The 25115-nt window shown below is 41.2% G+C and overlaps 1 protein-coding gene across 50 annotated transcripts in view; it reads right to left on the bottom strand.

Moving 5' to 3' along the window:
- Positions 1-25115, bottom strand: part of ABI3BP (ABI family member 3 binding protein) — a 433553-nt gene that overhangs the window by 24669 nt on the left and 383769 nt on the right. For all 50 annotated transcript variants that reach the window (XM_033942670.1, XM_033942663.1, XM_033942658.1 and 47 more), the window contains 2 exons: positions 5549-5628; positions 563-592 (listed from right to left, as the gene is read on the bottom strand). In XM_033942670.1, coding sequence (XP_033798561.1) covers positions 563-592; positions 5549-5628 — 110 coding nt within the window. The remainder of the gene's footprint in view (positions 1-562; positions 593-5548; positions 5629-25115) is intronic.

Raw genomic sequence — 25115 nt, 5'->3', positions numbered from 1 at the left:
AAACATAGACGTCCTGGCGGTCTAGACGAACAATAGCCTGGACGTCCAGATAGACTATTTTCAAAAATAATAAAAATTCTAGATGTATTTTTCGAAAATGGGCATTTTCCCACTGTGGACTTTGGGTGTCTAGCACCATATGCCCAAATCGGACTTAGACATATATTTTGATTATGCCCCTCTTATACAGATTAGCACAGAGCCATGGTAAGAGTTATCAAAATAGCTTAACATAGCATTATGACAGAATGATTATGCACATAGGTATGCTTAGAACACTAGCTTTATGAATGAATGCTTAGGTGCATAAGTGTTCGTAGATCGCTAGCATTATGCTAGTGCATTGCCCTCATCTGCAATATTATTTTTCTCCAGGTATTTAGACTGACACAAACCCTCCGGATGTGGCATACATGTGGGAACTAGTGAGATCATCAATTATGCATGATTTAATAGTCTGCGTACACAGGAGAGGGTCATGACCCATAAGAGTAAAACTTGGCTATTGAGCATAAAAAAAAAGATTTTCGAGTTGAAGAACATATAGATGCAAAGAGCTTACCTGAAATAAACTCACTCACTCTGGGATCCGCTGAAAGGAAAATATAAGCAAAACATTATAATTCAATAGAATCCCATTGGATGAGAACTAGTGCTCCTCAAACCTTATGTGACTGTGACCCCATGATTGCAGCCAAATAATACTGTGACCCCCCCCTGGAGGTACAGAATAATGATACACCTATGGAGAGCCCATCTAGGTTGTAACCCCAAAGACAAGTTTTGTGGCCCTATTAGAGCCAATCACACATTCTATTGCACTGACACATTAGTGTGAGAGTCATAGTCTTATCACTATTATGAAATGTATGCTTTTAAATCACATTATTTTCTTATCTCTCTTTTCCACTTGATGGCTCCTAGTAGGCTTGGTCAAACCACTCAACCTCTATTGCCTTGAGATGGTGTTAGCAACCTCATCCCACTTTGAGCCTGCCATGGAAGCCATGACACCTTGGTACAGTATGTATGCACAGGAGAGAAAGGAGGAGGAGTCTGGTGATTAGAACAGCAATCTGAGAACCAGCGAATCCCACTACTGCTCCTTGCGACCTAGGGTGAGACATTTAACTTTCTGTTGCTCAGGTTCAAACTTAAGAGACTCTTTTACCAAAGGGCATTCAGCTTTAATGAATGCTTAGTGCATGAAAAACAAGCTACCACTTGTATTTTACAACAATTTGCCTATTTGCATGTGCTAACTTGTGCGGTAGGTATTTTTTGGAGAAGGTATATCATGGGCAGAGAAAGGACATGGAAGCATTAACTCCTGAATTTTCTACATGGCGCACAAATATCCAAACTTAAAATTGCATGCTGATGCCATTTTGAAATATGGCGCCGTTTTGCTTTGTTATGTGGCTTTCCTTCATCTTCAAGAGCTCGTACAGTTGTTGAGAATTGAGCAACCATGTTATGAACCGGGGATGCTTGTTGAGATCATGTTACCCCTATGTTGGTGAAGTTACCGTGACTGCCAATACAACAGCAAATTTATTTCAGAATTTACTAGTGCCCTGTATTGGCCACCGTGAGAACGGGCTACTGGGCTTGATGGACCATTGGTCTGACCCAGTAAGGCTATTCTTATGTTTGTTGTTCATTGGAGGATTCAGAACATGACTACTTCAATAAGATGTTAAAACTGTGCTTGTGATCAACAGTGACAAATTTACTAAAGGTTAGCGCATGTTATCTGCCATAGGACCCATTTTATTCATATGGACCTTGCTGCAGATAACAAACTAATCTCTAGTAAAAGACTCTCTTAGCATTGAATATATTTTGTTTTGTTTTGCTTTTTCTTTTTTAGGGAATATATAATCTTTGCTCCATGAATTTATTTTGTTTTCATTTCGGAGTTTTATTATGTTATAGGTTTTATTTTTTAAATACTTTCTAGTGTTATTGTAAATTTATCTGCCAAGATTGCTAATGCGTAGATTGTGTGGAACATAAGTTTCAATCAAATAAATAACCCCCTCCTTTACAAAGCCGTGCTAGTGTTTTTAGTGCTGGCTGCTGCGATAACAGCTCCAACGCTCACAGAACTCCTATGAGCATCTGGGCTGTTATCACCGTGGCTGGCACTAAAAACGCTAGCGTGGCTTTGTAAAGGAGGGGGTATATTCAGAAAAAAAAAAAAAAAAAAGTTAAGTCAGAGAAGTCCAGAGGTGAGTGACAGGAGGACTGGAAGAGGAGGGTCCCAGACTGAAAACCATTTTCTGTTATGTATATACATTTCTTTATTTCATTGTGTTTTGTTTCAAATAAATGAAACAAAACAAACCATAAATAACATGAAAAAGATAACATAATAGAAATGAAGCAAAAATGTTATTAGTGTGTATCGATACTTCTCATTTCACAGCCTTTCTTCCAGACCAGGGATAGGCAATTCCGGTCCTTGAGAGCCACAGATAGGTCAGGTTTTCAGGATATCCACAATAAATATGCATAAGATAGATTTGCATCTCAAGGAGACAGTGCATGCAAATCCATATTTTTCGCTCCATAAGACGCACCTGACCGTAACATGCAACCTAGATTTAGAGGAGGAAAACAAGAATAAAAACATTCTGAACCAAATTCTCCCTGTCAGGCTCTGCACCCAACTCCACACTCCTTGCCAGGCTCTGCACCCTGTCCCCCCTCCCTGCCAGGCTCTACCCTGTCCCCCCCCCTCTGGTGGTCTAGTGGTAGGCAGGGACAGGGCACAGAGCAGGCAGGCCTAGTGACAGGCAGGCAGGCCCCATACCCCCCATGTACTCCCTCAGTACCTTAAATCATCCCCATTCCCCCACTTGCTCCCAGTATCTTAAATCATCCCTCATGTACCCCCAGTTCCTTTCTTAATCATACCCCCTTGTACCTTTTTAATCATACCCCCTTGCACCTTTAATCATACCCCCCTTGTACCTTTTTAATCATACCCCCCTGTATCTTTATTTTTTTTTAACCCCGTACCTTTTTAAATTCTTCCCTCCCTCCCTCGATGGCTCCTTACTATTTCCGAGCAGTAGGTGCACGAGTCAGGAGCGCGGACATCAGGCCCAAGCTTTACACGCTCCCACTTGGGTCTGCACCGCTTTCCGAGTGGCTGCCAGCAGTTCTCGTGAGTCTTGTGAGAATTGCAGCCAGCCATTCGGAAAGCAGCGCGGGCCCAAGCAGGAGCGTGTAAAGCTTGGGCCTGACCGCCGTGCTCCTGACTTGTGCACCTGCTGCCCGGAAAAAATACAGAGCCATACGCTGGACCACCAGACTTGTAAAAAGGTAAGGCGACGATGACATTGGAGGGGGGGAAGGGCTTGTTTTTAAAAAAAGGTAGTAAGGTTGCAGCGCGGGTTTTTTGTAATTGTATGGGGGGCGGCGAACGGTGCTGAAAGGTAGTGCAGCTGTGGCGCGGGGGAGTGGCGAGCGGTGCTGAAAGGTGGTGCGGCGGGGGGGAGGGGTTTGCAATTGTATGGGTGGGCCGGCAGGCAGTGTTTAACAAGGTGGTGCGGCTGGTGCGTGGGGGGGGGGGTGTTGAAACTGTGTGGGGGATTCAAATTTTGCACCTTCGCTTCAGAAGATGCACTGAGATTTCCACCCACTTTTGGGTGGAAAAAAGTGCGTCTTATGGAGCAAAAATTACGGTATATTCATTTTGCATATCCTGAAAACCTGACCTGCCTGTGGCTCTTGAGGACCAGAATTGCCTACCCCTGTTCTAGACTACCTACATACAATACAGAAGGCTCATATAAAAGAGTGTTCTGGAGAATCAACAGCATCTCTTGTGGGGATGTACATGAAAACATAAGTTTTACTTTATGTCATTATGTCACATCACATCTGATAATTCTATTATTTTATTTTCCTGTGGATATTGTTTAATTTGTTCATTTGGTTTTGGTATGCACTATATTTTTATAGTGTGTGCGTTTCAATAGGATGCACTAAAGTGCTTTAATGTGTGCACTTTATTAAAAACGAATGCTTAAAAATCATAATGATAAACCTCTTTTAGCTGCTGGTGTCACATAAGTAATGATGCAAAATTATGTAATTAATATTATTTCATGCCATTTTAAAATGACCACATATCCCTAATCTTGGGATTATTCTTGTGTGGATCAAATCTAAGATATCTGAACCTGAAAAGAACATAGAACACATATACATCCCCATGAAAGCATTTTTTAGTGCAGACTGGCACGCTGAATGCTCTGCGCTGCTCCCGACACTCCCGTGACCAGGACGTGATGTCAAAAGGGAGCCAAAGCAGATGCGAGCAGCAAGTGGAAGATGGTGCTCATGTCAGCAAACATTTCAAGAGGTAAGCAAGGGAGGAGGGGCAGAAAGGAGGAGAGGCACTGGCACTCCTGTGAAGATGGTGCCTGGGGCAGTCCACCCCCCACCCCCTTACTATGCCCCTGCCTACCGCTTGTCAAAGTTCGGAGTCATTTCTAGAACTGTACCAAGTGGTGCCTAAATTGACTTAGGTGCTAGTAGGTGTCATAATATTAGGTGCTAGTATATTAAGCCAGGTTTTTCCTAACACAGATGCCTACCGGTGCCTAACTCAATCCATGTCTAACTCAGCCCCTAACCACGCCTACTTTTGGTGTAGGCACCTCGGTGTAGACACCAACTGTGAGCAGGTAGGTGCCTACTGGCTAATTCATTTTTTTAAATGGTTTTTAAATCAGTTTTTAATAGCAAGTTCAATTATCGGCGCCAATTAACTAATTTAAAAAAAATGTAGTTGGGCACCTAACTTGGTAGGCGCCTTTTATAGAATCAGAGCCTGACCACTTACAAACTAGGTGTCAGTAAGTGCTCCCACACTAATTTTTGTTAATGGCTATGCTTTAATGGCAATATTAGTGCATGGCTATTAATTCCGAAAATGGAAAATTGGCCATTTTCTAGCTGAACTAAAAATGGCCTTAGCATGTGGGAAAGACCTGCATAAGGATATGCTAAGGCCACTTTTTAGTGTAGCTTAGTATAAGGAGCCCTTTATAATGCGTGTATATTCCTACACCGCAGTCCTTTGAAAGGAAGGCAGGGTTGTGTCACATATTGAAGTCATTTGTTTCTGTTCCTACCAAGTAACAGAGAAGTAACACAGTGAGGGAGTGAATCTTTGTTAAACGAGAAAAGAAAATTCAAGATTGCCAGGGGATAATCATAAAGAATCCTTTGGATGTGAGAGTAAACCTTCAGGCCACAATAGCTACATGTCAGGAAAGGGCAGACAACATTGAACTTTGTGATCCTTATCTGCCATCATGTACTATGGCCTTATTTAACAATCAGTGAAGTGATAAAACAGGCAATTGGAATCATTTTTCAAAATTTGATCTTTTTCTTAATGATCTAGTACAAAATAGAAAAATCCACCTTCAGTTTTGCTTAGCTTTCCCATGTCCAAAGAAAACAAATATTCTTTTTCAATCTGTTGTTTTTCTCAACTTTCTGAAAGACTTATTGCAATAGTTACCTGATTCCGTACTAAATGCCACGGTGTTGCTGGGCGGACCTTCACCCAGAGGGTTTTTGGGTTTCACTTTAAATTCATAGCTGCAAAAGCAAAGTAAGGGGAGAATATTAAGAGCACAGCTCAAGACCTTTCAAATACTGACCGTAAACCTTTTCCTGCAGGATTTCCAGTCAGGGAAAGAATTGCCCTTTGCTTTGGAGAGTTCTGTAACGTAAATATATACTCTGTTCTTTTAATGTGTCCTGCAGGTTGCCACATCCCTTCCCACGGCACTACTTTTATTAAATCATTGTAGCAAGGTGAAAGTCACAAGGGCAAGCAGAAAGCTACTCAGATTCATACTTAATTATTGCGTACATATACAAAGTCTGTCAACCATAACAGAAAACCAGAAGAAGCATGCTCTAGAATAATAAAAGGGCGGATATTTAAGCAACAATATTTTTATGAGTCTCCTCGGTAGGTTAGAGGCATCTTGTGAGGTGACCGCAGAGAACTCCTTCTTTCGGCTGGTATTTCTTCTTTCACACTGTCATTTACAAAATCTATTTCAATGTAGTATTCCAAAGTGTGTGTAAACGACTTTCTTACTATCCTAATCTTTTCCTGAATTTGCCAGGCTAGTTTCATTAGGTTGTTGTAAGGCGGAATTAGCGATGTTGATGGGCGACCAGAATGACCTTCAACGTTTACACCTGTTCTTCCCACTTTAAACCTTTTTACCCACTCATAAACCTTTCATTGATTCATGGTGCTATGTTCATACTGAGTCAATATCTGACAGTGAATTTCCACAGGTTTTACTCCCTCTGCCCAAAGAAAGTGCACTACTGCATGTCATTCTTCAATGGTGCAATCTTGCAATGGAGCGTCCATGTTTCTGATCTCATGGCTGCTACATGACTACAAGTGAGTGGACGAACTATCCAATAGGCAATGTAAGAGTACATATTTTGCATTTCGCTAGCTCTGTGCAGGTTATTGTGTAATTTAACAATTGCCTTTAATTTTTGATTCACCCTCATATCTAATAATTTTAAAGAAAGAAATGATCTATAAAGTAAGAGTAGTCCACCGTCTCTTTTTTTTTTTTTTAAGTTCAATCGTTTTTATTGAATTTTTTAAAACATAACAAAACAGCAAACAAAAGACAACAGGTCTATCATTGCAGTATAACAATCAGTGATCAATGGATCGCACAGATGAAATATACGATGGCAACAGAAAACAGAGTAAGACCTAATGAGCCTCGAGTTACATCTTCATAACCTATACCATAAAGAAGTCAAAAATCACTGTGAAATATACAGGTATAGCACTATTCAGATGAACAATAGTCCAAGACAGGAGACCACACTCTGTGATATGTGTGGTTAGAGTTAGTTTTATCTGCAGCTATCTTTTCGTATTTAGAGAACAGACACACCGTATTCCACCAAACATTATAGTGTAACAATGTAAAATCCTTCCATTGGGACAAAATAGTTTTAATTGCAATAAGGAGTAAACATTTAAGCAATCTAATTTCATATTTATCTAAATGATGTGTTTTTAAAACACTAGCACCATATATGACAATATCAAATGATATGGCGTCATTTATATGCAAAATTTGACTAATAGTAGACCATACATCTGACCAATACTTTGATAGGTGAGCACAACTAAAAATCATGTGTTCTAGTGTTCCTGTGTCAGACAAACAGGACCAACATTTATTTGAAATAGAGGGCCCTAGTTTAGAAAGTTTGAGTGGTGTCCAATATGCTCGGTGATATAGAAATAGGACAGAGTGCCAAATGGAAGTGGATTTCAATGCTTTAAAAGACGTAAGCCATATTTCACTCCATTCGGACTGGTCCACTGGGGTTGAAGCATCTTGAGCCCAAATGTCATATAACACTACAGGAGGTATGAATTTATGCTTGTGCAATAATTTATACCAAGCCGAAGCTTGACCCTTGCCAGAGCTAATGAGAGTAGCCCAACAAGACAAGGTAGGAGTTACATCTGACAAATTAGATTTTTTAAGATACGAAGTAAGGCAATGTTTCAATTGAATCCATTCATATTGATGAGAAGGTTCCAAATCATAGATACAGGATAGGGATTCAAAATCTAAACATTTAGAGTCTATTAATAATTGACTAATGGACCATATACCTTTCCTGCGCCATGACTTCCATTCAATATAGCGGTCTTGAATTAGGAGGCATGGATTTCTCCATATAGGGGAGCTAGTAGTGTCATTCCAACGCACTGGAGCAATACCGTCCAGTTCCAACAGTGCAGTTATAGTAGATGAGAGTATGATATTGCTGCTTACTGAACGGACTTTGTGAGCAAATGGTAAGTAACCAAGATTTTCTTCAGGTACTAAGGCTCTTTCCATTTTCAACCAGGCAGGTGAGTATAAGGCAGACGTGTCTTGAAGCCATTGTGAACCCTGTCTACACAAAAAGGCTACATGGTAATCGTATAAGCTGGGGAAATTAACTCCCCCATTTTCTTTGGTGCACTTAAGTTTTCTCAATGCTATACGAGGAGGTTTGGCATTCCATAGGAATTTGACCAATGCAGACTCAAATTTCTTATAAACATTTAAGGGAAACAAAAATGGAAGCATAGATAAAATGTATGTTATTTTTGGCGCTAGGACCATTTTGATGGAGTCCAAACGTCCCCACCATGATAGTTTCAGGGGTGACCATCTGGAGGTTGTGTTGGTAATGATATCCAATATATAAGATATGTTATATGTTTGAGTTTCCTCTATGGTGGTTCCAAAGTAAATCCCCAGATATTTGATCTTAGAGGGGGCATATTTAAGGCCCAAATTCCTTATATCTTCACCACATGGTAATCTTGTAAGCGGCATAACTTCTGATTTAGATAAATTGAGTTTATATCCTGAGACTGAAGAGTAGACAGCAATAGACTCAAGAACAGTCGGAATAGAGTCCAGGAGAGTGTAAATTTGGACATCGTCCGCATATGCTGTCAACTTTAAATTCAGGTCAGATAGCTGAAATCCCTGTATGGAAGCATTAGATCGAATGGCAATCAACAAAGGTTCCAGCGCCAAATTGAACAACAACGGCGACAAGGGACAGCCCTGCCTCGTGCCCCTAGATGGATAAAATTTTTCAGATAGGATGTTGTTGATACGAAGTCTCGTTGATGGATGAGAGTATAATACTTTTACCATTTGAAGAAATGAATTTTTAAAACCAAACCACGATAGTACTTGGAACATAAACGACCACTCCACCCTATCGAACGCCTTTTCTGCATCCAAGGCAATTGTCACATATGGTGAGTCCGAGGTCGAAATTTGTGATATAATGTGAGAGAACAATCTAGAGTTATCACTAGCGAATCTCCCCTTCATAAATCCATTTTGATCAGTGTGGATTAACTTTGGTAAGATAATCTGTAGTCTGGTCGCCAGGATCTTAGCATATAACTTGGCGTCAATATTTATCAATGATAAAGGTCTATAATTAGCCACTCGTAATGGGTCTTTGTCAGGTTTTGGTAAAACAATAATCAAGGCTTCCGTGAACGAGCCCATCGCCTCCCCTGTGCTGATCAGATGATTCAAATAGGACAGCAGATGTGGCAGAATTTCATCTTGAAAGGACAAATAGAACTCCACAGGGAAGCCGTCCGGTCCCGGAGCTTTGTGTTTGGCCATAGCTTTTAATGCAACTTTAATACTGTCTAAGTCCAGGGGGGCAGATAATAGCTCGTCATCTTGTTCGTCTAATTTAGGCCCAATTAAGTTGTTAAGGTATGTTTTTATAGACGATTCAGCCGGAATCTCCGAAGTGTATAAATCCCGATAAAAACAATGAAACTGATTGCATATTTCTTTGTCTGAAGTTATAAGCATATCGGTATTCGTTTTAATGGCTGGAATAGCTGTTTTTTCCAGTTTCAGTTTTAGATATTGTGCTAATTGGTGACCAGCCTTATTAGATGTATCATAATAATGTGCAGCCTGAATTAACACCTCAGATGCAGCAGCAGAACTGTACTGTAGATTATATTCATAGCGTAATTTGTTCAAGTCAGTTTGGAGTTTGATGTTAGAGCGATCATTTATGAGGCAGGATTCCAAGGTTGACATTTGTACTTCCAATGCTTTCAGTTGACGTCTATGTTCAGATTTTTTCTTGGCTACATAAGATATTATTATCCCTCTTATATAAGATTTAAACGCGTCCCATGTGATCTGCCATGTAGTCTCTTCGACTTTGTTAACTGTAAAATAAGTATTGATATGTTCAATAATATGTTCCTTAAAAGTTGAATCTTGTAATAATGATGAGTTAAACCTCCATAAGCTTGGTGGTTTCGGAGGGGTGATATCATTTAAAGTTAGTGTAATAGAAGAATGGTCTGACACAGATAAAGGTTGAATGTCAGTAGAATCCACTTTGTGTAATAAAGAGTAGCTAAGCAGAAAGAAATCAATTCTTGAGTAGGACGCATGAGGTGGTGAGAAAAAGGTGAATGCGTCATCATTTTGGTGTTGTAGTCTCCAGGGATCCACTAATTTCAGTTGATACAGCAAGTCTTGCAAACAGTGCCAAGCTTTAGATTTCCGGTAAACAGAATTAGATTTCCTGTCCTTTTCCGTATTTAGAATCAAGTTGAAATCACCTCCTATTATAATTGGATGAGAGGCATTACCACTAATATCATTAGCTAAATCTTCAAAGAACATCGGGCAGTCTTGATTTGGAGCATATATATTGTATGTGTGAATGAGACAGCCTCCCATATCCAAAGTGACGCGGAGCCATCTGCCGTCCAAATCATGTGATGTTGATATTACTTTGAAATCTGCACTCTTTCTTATCAAGGTGATTACACCATTCTTTTTCCCCAAAGATGGTGAAAATAAAGGGCCATAAGCCCATTTTGGGGCAATCTTTAATGCCTCAACATCATTAAGGTGTGTTTCCTGGTAGAATATAATGTCAGGGCTATAACTTTCAGTATACCGTAAAATTTTAAGCCTCTTTACTGGATTGTTGAAACCTTTTACGTTTAGGGAGAAAAAGGTTAGTGACATTTATACATTGCAAAAGAAATGCATATTGGGTCAAAACAATAAAGCAATATCATCAGGATGTTAGAATTCCGATAGTTGATGATAGGTCGCCTGAAACAAAATACATAATCAATGTCTGCACGAATAACATTCATTTTGCACTGCAATAACAAAATAAACTGCATTAAACAGTGGTGAAGTTCTGTGGGTCAGAAAGCTGACAAGTGAGATAAGCCTAAACAGCAGGCTCCAACAGTTCAAAATTGAGAGAACATCTAGCATCATCATTACCATATCATGGAAAACAACAGGTGGCCATAATATAAGTAATTTAAACACACTACAAGCCGAGCAGCTCATGTAGAACAGGAGATGTGAGTAGTATCTTATGTGTCAGGGACACAGCACCTAAGCTTTGTCAATATCAGTTGGTTTCACAGATTCAATAAAATCAGCTAACTCTGCAGGATTGAGATAGTCTTTAGTGGAGTTGTTGAAAGTAACTCTCATTCGTGCCGGATACAGCATGCCAAACTTGGCTCCAAGATTCTTAAGTTGAGGTCTGTAGGATAACAAAAGCTTTCTTCTTTTGGCAGTTTCTTTGGCCAAGTCAGGAACCAGTAAGATTTTATTCCCTTCGAATGTAATAGGTGAATGCAGTTTAGCCTGCTGCATGATTTTAAGCACTTGTTGATGCCTTAGTAATGTAATCAGCACAGGTCTGGGATATTTCTTGTGAAAAACGGTGGGCTGTGGCAGACGGAAGGCAGAGTCGAAATCTAGTTTGGTGTCATCATTCATCTTTAAGATCTGTGGAAGCAATACTGCTAAAAAGTCCACCAGGTCGCAGGCTTCCCGACCCTCCGGTAATCCAAGAAGTCGGAAGCTGGTCCTTCTTGCGCGGTTATCCGCGTCTTCAAGCGCCCTCTCAAGTACTGCCACGCGGTTCACCTGTTTCTGCAAAGATTTTATATTGGTCTCAGCGACCGTGGTTCTGGTCTCCAAGAGTGCTGTGGTCGATTGCACTGAGGTGAGCTCCTCTTTTAAAGCAGCTATGTCTGTTTTAATATCCCCGACGTCCTGTTTTGTTTCCAGAATTAATTCTTTTATTGATTTTAGCTCCTCTAAGATGGCCGCCGAGGACGCGTCTCCCTGCATGCCGGTATCTAATTTCGTCGGCGACGGAGGCTCAGCGCTTTTGCGCTTATGGGGCTTACCGGCAGACATTCAGACGCGCAGAAATTATAATTTCACCACGCAGAGGGCAATAATGATGCGTTTTTGATTAGTTTTTGAGCCGGAACCGTCGGAGCACACGCGGTTAGCTACCTAGCTCATCGGGCTCGCTCCCACCGTCTCTTTTTAATTGTCTGGGACAATGAATTAACTTGTATCCTGATGGACTAAGATCAGCTAAAGCTGGAGAGTCGTCATCTGGAATCCATGTTTCTGTTATACATGTTAATCATGCCTGGCAGTTAGCTTTTCCTCACATGAAAGGAATTCCATCCCCTTTATCATTTTGGTCACCCTTCTTTAAACCTTTACTAATTCCACTCAGTGGCGTAGTAAGGGTGAGCGGTGCCCAGGGCAGTGGCACCCCTCTCCCACCCTTTTCCCTGTCCCCCTGCCGTGTACACCCCCCCTTCCCTTGCCCCATACCTTTTTAACTTTTCCAGCATGAGCAGCATGCCCACGTTGGTGTCAGCTCACCCTTTGACATTACTTCCTAGGTGCAGGTCTCGGAAGTGACATCAAAGAGAACGCCAATGCTGAACGGGAGGGCGGAGCATAGGAGAGGTGTTGTACCCTTAGGAAGACCATGCCCTTAGGCGGACTGCCCCCATCCCCCCTTTACTATGCCACAATATCTTTTTTAAGATACGGTGACCAGAATTGTGCTCAATACTCAAGGTATGATCATCCTATGGAGCAATATAGAGATATTTTAATATTCTTCATCTTATTTTCCATTCTTTTGCTAATAATTCCTAGCATCCTTTTTACTTTTTTGGGCACACTGAACAAACTTCAGCATATTGTCTAAAATGACACCCAGATCTTTTGTTTTTGAGTGTTCACTCTTAAGGTGGACTGTAGCATCAAGTAATTACTTTGCATTTGTCAAGTTTCAAGTTTAATAATAATTTGTTATCCCGTCTTTTCAAATTACAAAGCGGCTAATATTAATTTAAAAAAACAAACAAATAGAAAACGGGGTAATACAGACATATTAAAAATTAATTATATCAATAAAGACAAATACAAAAGATGCATAAGACAGACATACATGAGAGGAAAGAGGGAAGGAACTACAATAATCAAAGAAAAAAAAGAAAAACAGTAAAGGAAAAAACAAAAGGTAGGGGGCATATTTACTAAATTGTTAAGAATGCTCCAGCTATAAATATGAAAAAATGAATGCCGATAGTTTGGGGCACAGTAATTTATTGAAATTGATTTGGGGCCTGTTGACATCTTATATTACTTCATTATAGTAGGTCTTTGATTATGAGTTAGTTTGTTTATTTTCGTACACATCCAGGGAAGGGTGGGAGGGGGAGGGGATATTTCTGTCCTAATTTTGATCTTTGAGTATTTACAGTTGGGGTGGGTGGGAGGATGGGAAGGTATCATTAATTTGAGTAGGGTGAGGTTATTGGGAAAATCTATGTTTCTGTGTTTTATTGAATAATCATTGGGTGGATGGATGGGTGGGTGGGAGAAAATGGTTGGTTATGTATATTTGTAAGTTGAATGTGCTTTTATAGACTTATTATATGTTATATATTTGTGTATTGCACTATTGAAGTTTGGAAAAACAATAAAGAATTAAAAAAAAGAATGCCAAGAAAATGCCTAAGAAGGAATGGTAAAATATAATATATCTGTCCTTAAAAAGACAATTACTACCTGTGGATTGGGAAGAAAGCACGGTTATCTCTCTTTGCTCTTCAACAACCTAAGAACTGGGGTGGTCTGGGTCTGAGAAACTTGAGAATGTTGTCTCAGGCCTGTCAAATGATACATCTGAATGATTGGTTCCGGGGGACTAGACACTTTTCAGCTACTAGCCAAGAATTGGCTCTCTGTGGACCATTTCATTTTAGCTATTTACTTCACATGAAATGATTACCTCTGAAGACTTCTTCTGCTAGGGACTTATTGCTGTTGCCTTTGCGTTGTCTCTGGAAGGTTCTGTGCCAACGACTTCATATCCCGCAACATGTGACGCCTTGTTTACCGCTACAGGGCAATGGAGATATTGTTCCGGATATGCCTCCGCTGTCTCCTGCAGTGTGGAAGGATGTTTCTACCCAATATATCTTTCAACTTGTTCATTCTAATGGTTCTCTTTATTCTTTGGAGGACCTCATCCAAGAGCATGGTTGGACTGCTCATCATTGGCTCTCCTACACTCAGCTGTCTTACCATGTTTGTTCTTTGCTGCAGGACTGCCTTACTGATAGACGTATGGAGACTCTCTCTGAGGCCTTATGTTTGTCAGCCCAGACACAGATTCCTTTGAGATATCACCATCGTCATCTGCAGAAATCTTTATGCGAATTACCATATGCACATTATGTAGATCAATGGACTTTGGATTTACCTTGTGTGGTTACTGACCTTATGATACAACGAGGCCTTCGCCGAGTGACAGGTCTGACACCCAGGGTGACCTTGATTGAAATGAACTACAAATTTCTATTACATATATATAGGTCCCCGGTGTATTTGTATAGGGCCAAACTGTGTGTTTAAGCAAACTGCCTTAAGTGTTATCACTCTCCAGCTACTCTTGGACATCAATTTTGGATATGTGTACAGGTACAAGCTTTCTGGCAGCAGGTTCATCATCATATAATGGCTATGTGGCACTATACATATATATATGATCCGATATTGTTGTTCACCCTGGAATCTATACTGAGAACCTCTCCGAGGGGTTTTCAGAGCTTTTTGGAACGAGCAATTTTGATGGGAAAGAAAGCGATACTTCATTGCTGGATCTCTTCTGATTCTCCCCCCCCCCCTTAGCTCATTGGTGTACCCTGATGTTGGAACTAGCCTCAATGGAGCACTTCCAATCTCCTTCATTGGATATGCTGCTGGGGCGAGTGTTTTGTTCTCGCTGGGACCTCTTTTGGTCTACTCTGACACCCAGAGCTTGTAGCCATTTGTTCAATGTTTGATTTTTTCTGTTTATGACAAACTGGAATGAGGTTTATGGCTTGTTACTTGCTGTTTTTGTATATCTGGGGAGGGGGGAGGGGTGCAGAATATCATGGTGAAATACGACAGAATTTTGGGACTCACTTGTTTGGCCTGTACACTGTGTTCTGTATTCTGTTTTGTGTTTTCTTGAAAATCAATAAAATACATTACTAAAAAAAAAAGAAGACAATTAGACTGCATTCAAATTGCAAAAGCATCTTTAAAAATTATTGATTTTAGAGTTGACTTGAATTTATCTAATGTGCAGATCTCCCGTAAATGTAACGAGGCTGAATTTCAAAGTGTTGGAGCGGTAACAGAGAATATATTATTATGCATGGTATTGATGATTTTGGTTTGATGACCGGAGAGTACGCTGAGAAGATAGGGGAATTAAAAGTCTATTGATAAATTCTGGTTGTTCAGTTAATCGGGTTTTGAAAGTCAGCAGCATTATTGTGTAAGTGATACGATGAGGAATAGGTAACTAATGAGCTTTGACCATCAGAGGTGTAACATGGTCGTATATTTTAGTCTTAAAGATAATTTTAACGGCAGTGTTCTGTATGATCTGAAGATGACAAATTTCCTTTTTTGTCCACATTAAATTTCATTTGCCATTTGGATGTCCAGTCTTTCCATTTTCTATCGGTTGCCATCTTTTTTCAGTTGTTTGGCACAGTGGGAAGAGAGTTCACTGTTTTTCAAGATGAGCATATTGGGAATTAACATTTGCATTTAGTTCTTGAAGCACCTTAAAGATTTTGATGACAGCATTCCCTTGATGAAGCTTCGGGTGAAACGGAGATCCCCCTTAAGGATTAAATTTTGAAATAAGTGCTGTTTTTACATGGGGTTTGGTTTTTTTTTTTTTTAAATTGAACACTCATGTTATGATGATGCTTTTTCAGTTTTGTTATGTTTATTCAGAATGATTGGAATAAATGTTTGGGAGTTTATTGACCAGTCATTTAATTTGGGATTGTTGTTAGTTGCACCGTTAGAATTATATCCCCTCCCATTTTACAAAACCATAGCATGGTTTTTAGCGCTGGCCACAGTGATAACAGCTCCGACACTCATAGAATTCCTATGAACATATGATACCTCTGTGGCAGGCATTAAAAACCACACCACGGTTTTGTAAAAAGGGGGAGGGGAGATAGTGCACTAGCCTTGCTGAGGTCTTTTTCTCCCTCTTTTCAATAGAAAATTTGAAAACGTATTGATTGATTGATTGATAGTTTCACCAATAATTTACTTTAGATTCTATAAACTAAAAATAAAATAAAATAATCTGTTTCGATGATTTTGTTATTTGGGCAGTGTTTTCACTACTTTAAAAAAAATATTTATCTTTATTGAGGCAACGCTGCTTTAGTTAGTCCAATAAAAAAGATATCACTTGGATTCTTTTTCTTTTTGTTTCATTTTATTTCTACATATTATCTAAAAAAATATTTGAAAACATCCCTTTTTATTGAGGCTTTTTTGTTTTTTTCTGAAATTATAACCAGGAGCAACTAACCATAAGTCAAAGAAAATAAGCCAGGCCTCCAAAAATCAAAATCAGGTTTTAAAAAAGTCACACAAGTCAGCATATGAATATCTTTAAATCATCTTACGTATTGTATGGTATGTATCACAACACTGTCTTTAGCTGTTTGTAATCTCCCATATTCCCAAAGAACGGGATGGAGCTTAGTCTGTAGGTCTGGTTTGTAAAACTCCAGCTGGCCACTCCTCAGACATTTTTGTGTTTTCTGCCCCCACTAAGTGAATGCATTATGGAAAATGAACCAACTTAGTTAATGCATAAAAATGCAAACAGAAGTGTGTTTGTTTGGTATTAGACTACACTAAATGGACTTTTTACCCATTAACAACTGGCAAAAACAGGTTACTGTCTGCCAACCATGCTTCGAAGTAAACTACATTCTTCAAAATATGTTCTGCCTTGTTTCCAAACCCAAGCTTATTCAGCCAGAGATTGAATCACCACAAAGAACTGATCTTACAATATAGTATCTGCCAAGAAAGTCTTCCAATACTCTCACGTCTGAGTGTGGAGTGAACCACAAGTATTTATTGCTTCCAGAGGCTTTTTGGAAAGGGGCCTGAAAGAAGAAAATTGATATATAGGTTTTGCTTAACAATAATGAGCTGGAAGGGGTATTTGATTTACTGTGTGTAGTTTATCCTACTATCACTACCCATTGTGGTAGTGCCTCTTTCAGAAAAGCTATTCAACATGCGTTTAGCATGTAACATTATGACCTGCAAATCTGTGATGGAGGTACAGAGGGATTTCTACAGCCACCCATGTCGAAATCTTCAAGGAATCCAACGTACCGGCCAGCTTGTTTTTCCACTCTAACATCATGTAAATGTTCATTACATTGCAAATAATAGGATGGATTAAGGATGCGCACAGAAAGAATTTCAGCTTTTAAGGATTTTTTTGTGATTTCTAAACTGGCTTTTGGTGCATTTTCAAAATTTTTTCTAAATTAAATTTTTAACATTTGGAAATAGAATTCACATATCAATTTAAAGGTCAATTTGCATTAAATTGATTTCCTGCTCACTAATTTTTAAGGGGCACCAAGTAAATGAATGAGCACTAATAATTATAAACTACTTTGGGTGAATCTCTGCGTGAAAAGATGGTTAATAAATCCCAATAAATAATAAATGCACATGTCCACTACAGATGAATACCACCAAACAATCTTATAACCTCAAATGGATTAAAGCTGCTGATGAATGAGACAAACTAGCAATCCGTAACACTTAGGAAATTATCACTCTGAGCAGTAAATACAATGCCACTGAATTATGTGCTACAGCGGAGGCAGGTTAATTTCATGTGAAGTGGCAGAGGAAGCGAGAGACTTAACAGAATGCTTCTATGCAATGTTTGTCTCACTACTGTAACATGCCTTACATGTGCCAGTCAGTACAAGTGGGGAGAGCATGCAGAGTATGATACATGAATTTGAATTCATTCCAACCCTTCTGCATGTGCATGCATGTTTGTCATTGTCGTTGGTAGGGGAAATTTGTGTGATGGGAAGGCAGTTGCAGAGGGGTAGTTTTGGGGGGGTAGAGAAGTTGCAGTAGCGCAGTTGTGGGAATAGGTTTTGGGGTGGGCGCAATTGTGGATCGTTATTTGGTTTGGGGACAATGTGTGGAGTGGTGGAACAGTTGTGGGTGGTAGTTTTTGAGACTGAGCCAGTTACATGGGGAGTTTTAGGGGGCAGTAGTTTGCAGGGTGGTGGGACAGTTGTGGAGTGGTATTTTTTGGGGGGGTTGAGATTAACTTGTGGAGTGGAAGGAAGTTAACCGTTCCCCTTAACTGTATCCATGACATCCTGTTTGTCTGTCTTGGTTGTTTAGAATGTAAGCTCTTTTGAGCAGGGACTGTCTTCTTCTTCTTTGTCACTCTGTCCAGCACTGCATACATCTGGTAGCGCTATAGAAATAATTCAAAGTAGTAACAGTAGTAGTGTGAAAGTTTCAGTCTTTGGGAAACAGAGCTGAGATTGTGATGTCATAATGCTTCATTCCACCAATTCCTAAGAGCCAACCTCATCAGTGATATCACAATGGCTTGATTGTCCTATACTCCCCTCTGCCCACCAACCTAGCCAGCAGATTATTCGTTCCCCTTAACTGTATCCATAACATCCTGTTTAAATTATAAACTCTTTCGAGCAGAGACTGTTTTCTTCTTTGTGACTGTACAGCGCTGTGTACTCTGGTAGCGCTATAGAAATAATTAATAGTAGTAGCAGTATTTTTTGAGGGTGATGGCAATTTGCAGGATGGTGAAGCAGGTTTTGTAGGTGAGATAGTTTGTGGGGTAATAGTGCAGTTGTAAGTAGGGTTACCATATGTCTGGGAAAATCCAGACATCCTCTTTTTAGAGGACTGCCTGGGTGTCTGGACAGGTTTTTTTTAGATTGGGGGAATGCTCTCCCAACTTCCCTACCTACCTCTTCCCTGGTCTCTGCATTGAATCTTTGGGCAGCCCGGCAATGACAACGAGGTGAGCCTGATGCCATCAGCATGCCCTGGAAGTTGCTTCTCTGCCACTGGTATGATATATCAATAGATGCAGAAAGACAGTTCAGGCACCATACAGGGTGCACAGCCTGAGGTCTCCATCGATGAAAGTAGTTCAGACAGTGAAATTGGAGGGAGGGGGGGGTAAAGTTGATCTCGATCTCCAACTTTTTTGGCCAGAAGAACACAAAGAGGACCCCAGCAATGCAACAGGGGCAACAGACAATATAATCAGGATCATGTTCCAATTCAAGAACACAATCGCCTCAATACTCGATTGAGAAGTCCGAAGACATGCTAGTAATGAACATTATTTTAACTGATACTCAATATGAAGTTTTTAACAAAGGTCTAAATTTTGTTCCTACAGCTAGGTTTGATAAATTCATTGTCTATCATGATATAACTAGATTTACCAGAGCTTTTCAGATAAAGTATATTTTTCTCAGCACATTTCTACTCCCAGCATTTAAATATTGAGAGCCCTGTGAACTTAGGTCCCTCCAGGACAGATGGATCCCCGTATAAAAAAATTTTCAGGACCTTATTCTGTGGGATAAGCAAGAATTATGTTAACATGGCACATGTTCAGTTTTCAGCTCTCAAATTTTTGCAATCTGATTCGTGTTTAATTATCAGATCTGCTGACAAAGGAGAGGCTGTTGTGGTTCAAAACAAGGAATAATATTCGATACAAGTTCAAGAACATTTTCAATGTGAAGACTGGTATCAGTTATTGTCTATTGACCCCACTACATCGCTTTAGTCTCAAATTTTGAAAACCGTCAAAACAGCTCAGACTCAAGGTTTCATTACAAAAGGGAAAACTAAATTTTTCACCAGAAATTCATCTCAGAGATCTGTTTTCTACATGGTTCCTAAAATTCACAAGTTGATTAGTACCCTGGAGATTCCTAATGTATTGGTGGAGATTGGCCAGATTGGGGGGGGGAGGGTGATGAGTCGTGAAAGTTATCAGATGATGGTCAGAGGGGAAGAACTGTGGTGGTGAAAATTTGTGATATAACAGTTGGAGAAGAGGACAAGATTAAGGCAGTGGCCATTTGGTGCGTAGGGATGGTAGCTAGAAGGCTATAAGTCTAGAAGCATAAGATTTAAAGGGGTCATTGGCATGAATTTTAAAATCATTAAGGATGAGGGAAGGGGATAAAAGTTCAAGAAAGAAGGAAAGCCAGGAGTCAAAGTCAGTGAGAAAGGAGGAAAGGGACATCAGGGGGTCGGTAAATGACTGCTACATGAAGGGGAGGGGGAGGTAGCAGAATCAATAGACGGATGGCGTGGACATCAAAGAAAGAAAAACTGTGAGATTGAGATGGGAGAAGGGGTTGAAATGTACAAAATGGAGAGAACAACAGCTCTGGAACTCATTGCCAGAGAATGATGTAACAGCGTTAGCATAGCTGGATTTAAAAAAAAGATATGGATGAGATCCTGGAGGAAAAATCCATAGTCTGCTATTGAGACAGACATGGGGGAAACCATTCTTTGCCCTGGGATTGGTAGCATAGAATATTTCTACTATTTGGGTTTCTGCCAGGTACTGTGACCTGGATTGGTTGCTGCTGGATACTGGGCTAGATGAATCCTTGGTCTGATGCAGTATGGCTATTCTTATGTTCTCTTGTTGGGATGCTAGTGCCTGATAAACGAAGTGCCGCTAATGCTTCAGGGAACATACTGAAAGACATTACAAGATGACACAATTGCTAACTATTTTTGCTTTGTATATTTTAGTACTTGAGAACTGCAGTTCTTGATCACCACAAAGTTTCTCCTCATGATTTATAATCTCATGAGATGTTAGCTATTGAAATATTTTGACGCATGTCAAAACAAAACCTTGCACAACATGGATCCTGTGTTTCACCACATCGCTGTTGGCAGAGTGAAAGGCATAACATTCTCTAGCAGAGCAGTAAAAAGAGTCTGTAGCGTGTCAAATGCTTTTGCAAACTTGATATTAAACTGGGCTTAGTGCATTGTTAAGGTTATTCTGATAGCTTGCCAACATATCATCATAACTTGTCATTTAAAATCTAATCTCAGCTTGACCAAATTTGTACACTGGATAGTTCATGTTTTATTTTTTTTATTTATAAGCATCTTATTGACCACCCTACAAGCAGAGGAACTCACCAAGGCAGTTGGCAGCACCAGTGAAGCATCGATAAAAACCTTCTAGCATGTAACTTTGTAACAGCTTTCATAAGCTCATGAATGAGATTTGAATGAAGCCTACGCAGAGGGGAGATGACATGAAAGGAAGACAGTAGTGGTCGAGATTGCTGTCTTATCTGTGCTTAAGAAAGATTGGAGAAGAGGCATGGGAACATAAAGAGCTGGGTTGGGCCAATGTGCATAAGGCCCCGCCCACAGCAGGGGCCTAAGGCAACTGGGCCCATTCTGGTTGGCCCAGGCACTTCAGGCCCTACCTGTGGTCAGGGCTTGAGGCTCCTGGGCCAATCAGGCCCTAAGGCCTGCCATTCTGAGGATGGCGAGCCTGCTGGATGGGATTGGGACCCGTCCGTCCAATTTTCTTAAGGTATCCGGGGGGGGGGGGGGTGTTGGGGGTGGGGGTCGCTGGTTGTGGGGGGGGGGCGGGGTTTGGGGGGCCAAGCAGGGATTCTGGGGGGCGCAATTGTGGGGGGACGATGAGGGCAGGAGGGCCTGGGATCTCTCCTGCCAGTAACTTAGAGGGGGTGGGGGTAGAGGGTTTCACCGGGGAAGGGGGGCTTGGGCTCCCTCCTGCCCCGATCATGTCGGGGGGGGGGGGTTGATGGGCAGGAGGGCCTTGGCTCCTTCCTGCCCGATCCGATTGGGGGGGGGAGGGTGGATTGCGGCAGGAGATATTGGCAATCTCTCCTGCTGCTATAGCGATCCCAAGTGACGTGGTTGGTGGCACTTCAAGATTGTTATCGTGGCAGGGGAGATGAGCCATCTCTCCTGCTGCGATGGTTGGGGTGGAGGGTGGGCAGATTGCCAGAGCCACTGAGGTGATCGCAGCAGCCGTGATCAGCTCAGCGGCCCCTTTTTCGGCACTTATACCTGTTTTGACTTGGTCTAAGTCAAAACATATAAGTGCCAACTAGGCAACCTGTCAAATGTTTTGGTTATACCTGCTGTACAACTATGTCTAGGTCGGCCCATCTCCTGCCCTTTCCCCTCCTCTAAAATGCCTCTTTTCGCTCTATGTGTTTAGAGACAGGGGAAAGGCCTAAGCTGGTTTTAGATACGTCTAAAACCAGTTTTGGTTATGGGTACTTGGACGATCAGGCTTTTTGATTGTCCAAGTACCCATTTAGGCCACTTTGTAGATGTTTATTTTTTTTAATTATGAGCCCCAAAGTATCTAATATGATTCTGGCTTTATTATGGAAACAGAGGATATTTAACTGGAACCCTGGCCTTTTCTATGATTTCTGATTTTATTTAAAATAGTTTATTTGTATATCGTTTCAGAAATAAATTCTCTTTACTGTTTTTTTCCTTTCAGCACATTACAGAGGGCCATTTATTAGATTCAGTATTCATTTCAAAATCGGTAGAAACTTTCAGAAAAACAGAAATATAACTTTTTAAAAGTTACCATGTTTGGTAATATATGCAATACATGGAAAGGGTGGTGAATTCATGAAAGAGCCTTCCAGTGGTGATGAAAGAGATAGACAGATGGATCAGAAATCAGGAAGTCCACAGAGGTTCCCTGATTTTAAGAAGTATCAGCAAAGCCAGTAATACACATGAAGTCTACAGTGTTGCTCAAGAAAGCAAACTGGACTTGTAGATATGCCTTGCTGTTTGTTTAGCTAGTTTCTTTTTTAACTGGAAGTATCCTCATGCCCCCAAGGCTGAATCTACCTTGGGAGTTTCTTCTGTATTTGGTGTTCCCTCCAACTTACTTTAATCCAGTTATTGCAATGGGGGGTCATGCACCAGGTCTACTTCTTGATCCTTGCAATCATGGCTCTCAATCTGGCCATATTTTTTGCTTACCATTGTATGATGACTAACTAGGCCTCACTTCTGGTTCCCACAAAGTGCAAGAGCCAAGTCAGCAATCAAATCCAGGTCCCTTCCTATGGCAGTACATAGCAGAGTGGCCTACTGCTGTTATGCTCTCTGTTCCTCTTTACCTTCAGGACATATTTGGTGTAATGCTGCTAAGATTCCCCATTCTGATGCTCATTCAGATTCATACAGTGTTACAACAGTTAAAACTAAGTCATGCCTAAGGTGACCATACGTCCCGTTTTGAATGGGACTGTCCCTTTTTCAGCTCCCCTGTCCCGTTGTCCCTGTGCAAAGCTTCGGGACGCCAAAAAGTCCCGTTTTCAGAGACGACGTCCTGAAGCTGTGTGTGGGGCCAACGGGACAGGGAATCGCAGGAGAATGGGCCGTCTCCCTGCTCCAGGACCAGCGTTAGGGGGGAGCAAAAAGGGCAGGGCAGGGCAGGGCCTGGCCGCCCCTTCCCCCCCAACTGTCTGGTGAGGTCTTCTTCCCTCCCTTCTATTCCCTCACTACCCTCTTGCCTGCAAGTGAACTAAACTCAGGCCGTGGGGCTCTAACACGGCACACACTGGCTTCCCTTCGCATCTGAAACAGGAAATGACTTCATTCCTGTTTCGGAGGAGAAGGGAATCCAGTGTGTGACGTGTTAGAGCCACCCGGCCTGAGTTCAATTCACTTACGGGCCGTTACTGTGGAGACAACAGGACGCTTTGCCATCTCCCACCCATTACCTGCCTCAGTGCCTCTTCACTGGGGTTACCGGGCAACGAAGATGGGCCCAGACTGGAGAGAGAGCTCGTGAAGGTGGCAGACTGCCCGCCACACCCCGAGGGCCACAGCAACTGACAGGTAATCGCCCAGCATACAAAACTCAAGCAGTCGACTTCTAATCAGTCACACTGGATGCTAATCGTTTTGGATTTTCTTTTCCTCCTTCCTCTAAGGATTATTTATGTACCTTAAGGAAGGAGAAGAAGAAGAAAATTCAAAACGATTAGCATCCAGTGTGACTAACCATTCTACAAAGCCAGGATTTTATGGGCTCTCATACAAGTGTAGCCAGTATTCAAAGGACCACTTCTAAAGTCCTATTTTTCAATTTTTTTTTTACCAGCACTCTAAGGCCAACTCTCTGAGCATTTGCATTTACCCATCACTTGCACATGGAGGGGGAAGAAGACAGATGCCAGACCAGGGGCAAGGAAGGAAGGAGGGAGAGAAAGGAAGGAGAGAAAATGCCAGACAATGGAGGGGGGAGGAAGAGATAGAAGAGGAGAGCAGAGAGGTGCCAGGGTATAAGGGAAGGGAAACTAAGGAGACAGATGCCAGACCAGAGGGAAAGGAAGGAGAGGAAATGCCAGAGCATGGAGGGGGAGGGAGAGGTAGAAGAGAAGGAAATGTGTGTGATGCCAGGCCATGGGGTTGAGTGGGAAGGAAGGAAGGAAAGGAGAAGAGACAGATGCCAAAGCACAGGGGAAGGGGTGGAGACAGAAAAATGAAGAGGGATGAAGCTGAAATGAGAAAGAGAGTGGACACTGGATGGAAAGGGCAGAGAAGGTGAACAGTAGATGGAAGGGGTAGAGAGAGGGGGAACCGGTGCTGAATGGAAGTGGGGGAGAGGGTGGACAGATGCTGAATAGAAGTGTGGGGAGGGGGGCAGACATTGAATGGAAGGGGGTGAAAAATGAATGGATGAAATTGGGGGCGGGGCTAGGGCAGGATGGGGGTGGGGCTGAATATTAATAGATGTCCCGTTTTGATGAAAAAAATAAATGGTTACGTTAGTCAAGCCACACTTTCATGGATTCCACTACATGCCTTATCACTGAGGTATGGCAAAGATCCAGTGACAAAGACCGAGGGGAAAAAGAATCCCCAAATGTTGCAGTTCTTAGAAAGTCTACAATCCATCTCACACAAGTTGAGAGATCTTCTGAGCAACCAATGAAACTAATAGTTACGTAGCTGCTCTCACCTCCAGCCAGCCCAGGGGATTCATTTCTTCTATTTTGGCCTCTCAGATTAACTCAAACCACACAGGGTAAAAAAATAAAGAATTTAGGAAGATGAAATGAGTTGAATTTATATCAATTACTGTAAAGGGTACTGTATTTTCCTAAGTAGGTAATTATTCTTCCACATGGAACTGAGGAAATCCAAATAAATACCTTCTTTTTCCAAACCACATAAATA

Source organism: Geotrypetes seraphini, chromosome 4, assembly GCF_902459505.1.
Source record: "Geotrypetes seraphini chromosome 4, aGeoSer1.1, whole genome shotgun sequence".
NCBI classification, from domain to species: Eukaryota; Metazoa; Chordata; class Amphibia; order Gymnophiona; family Dermophiidae; genus Geotrypetes; species Geotrypetes seraphini.
The sequence above is the reverse complement of the archived record's forward strand: the minus strand, read 5'-3'. Positions and strand labels throughout refer to the sequence as shown.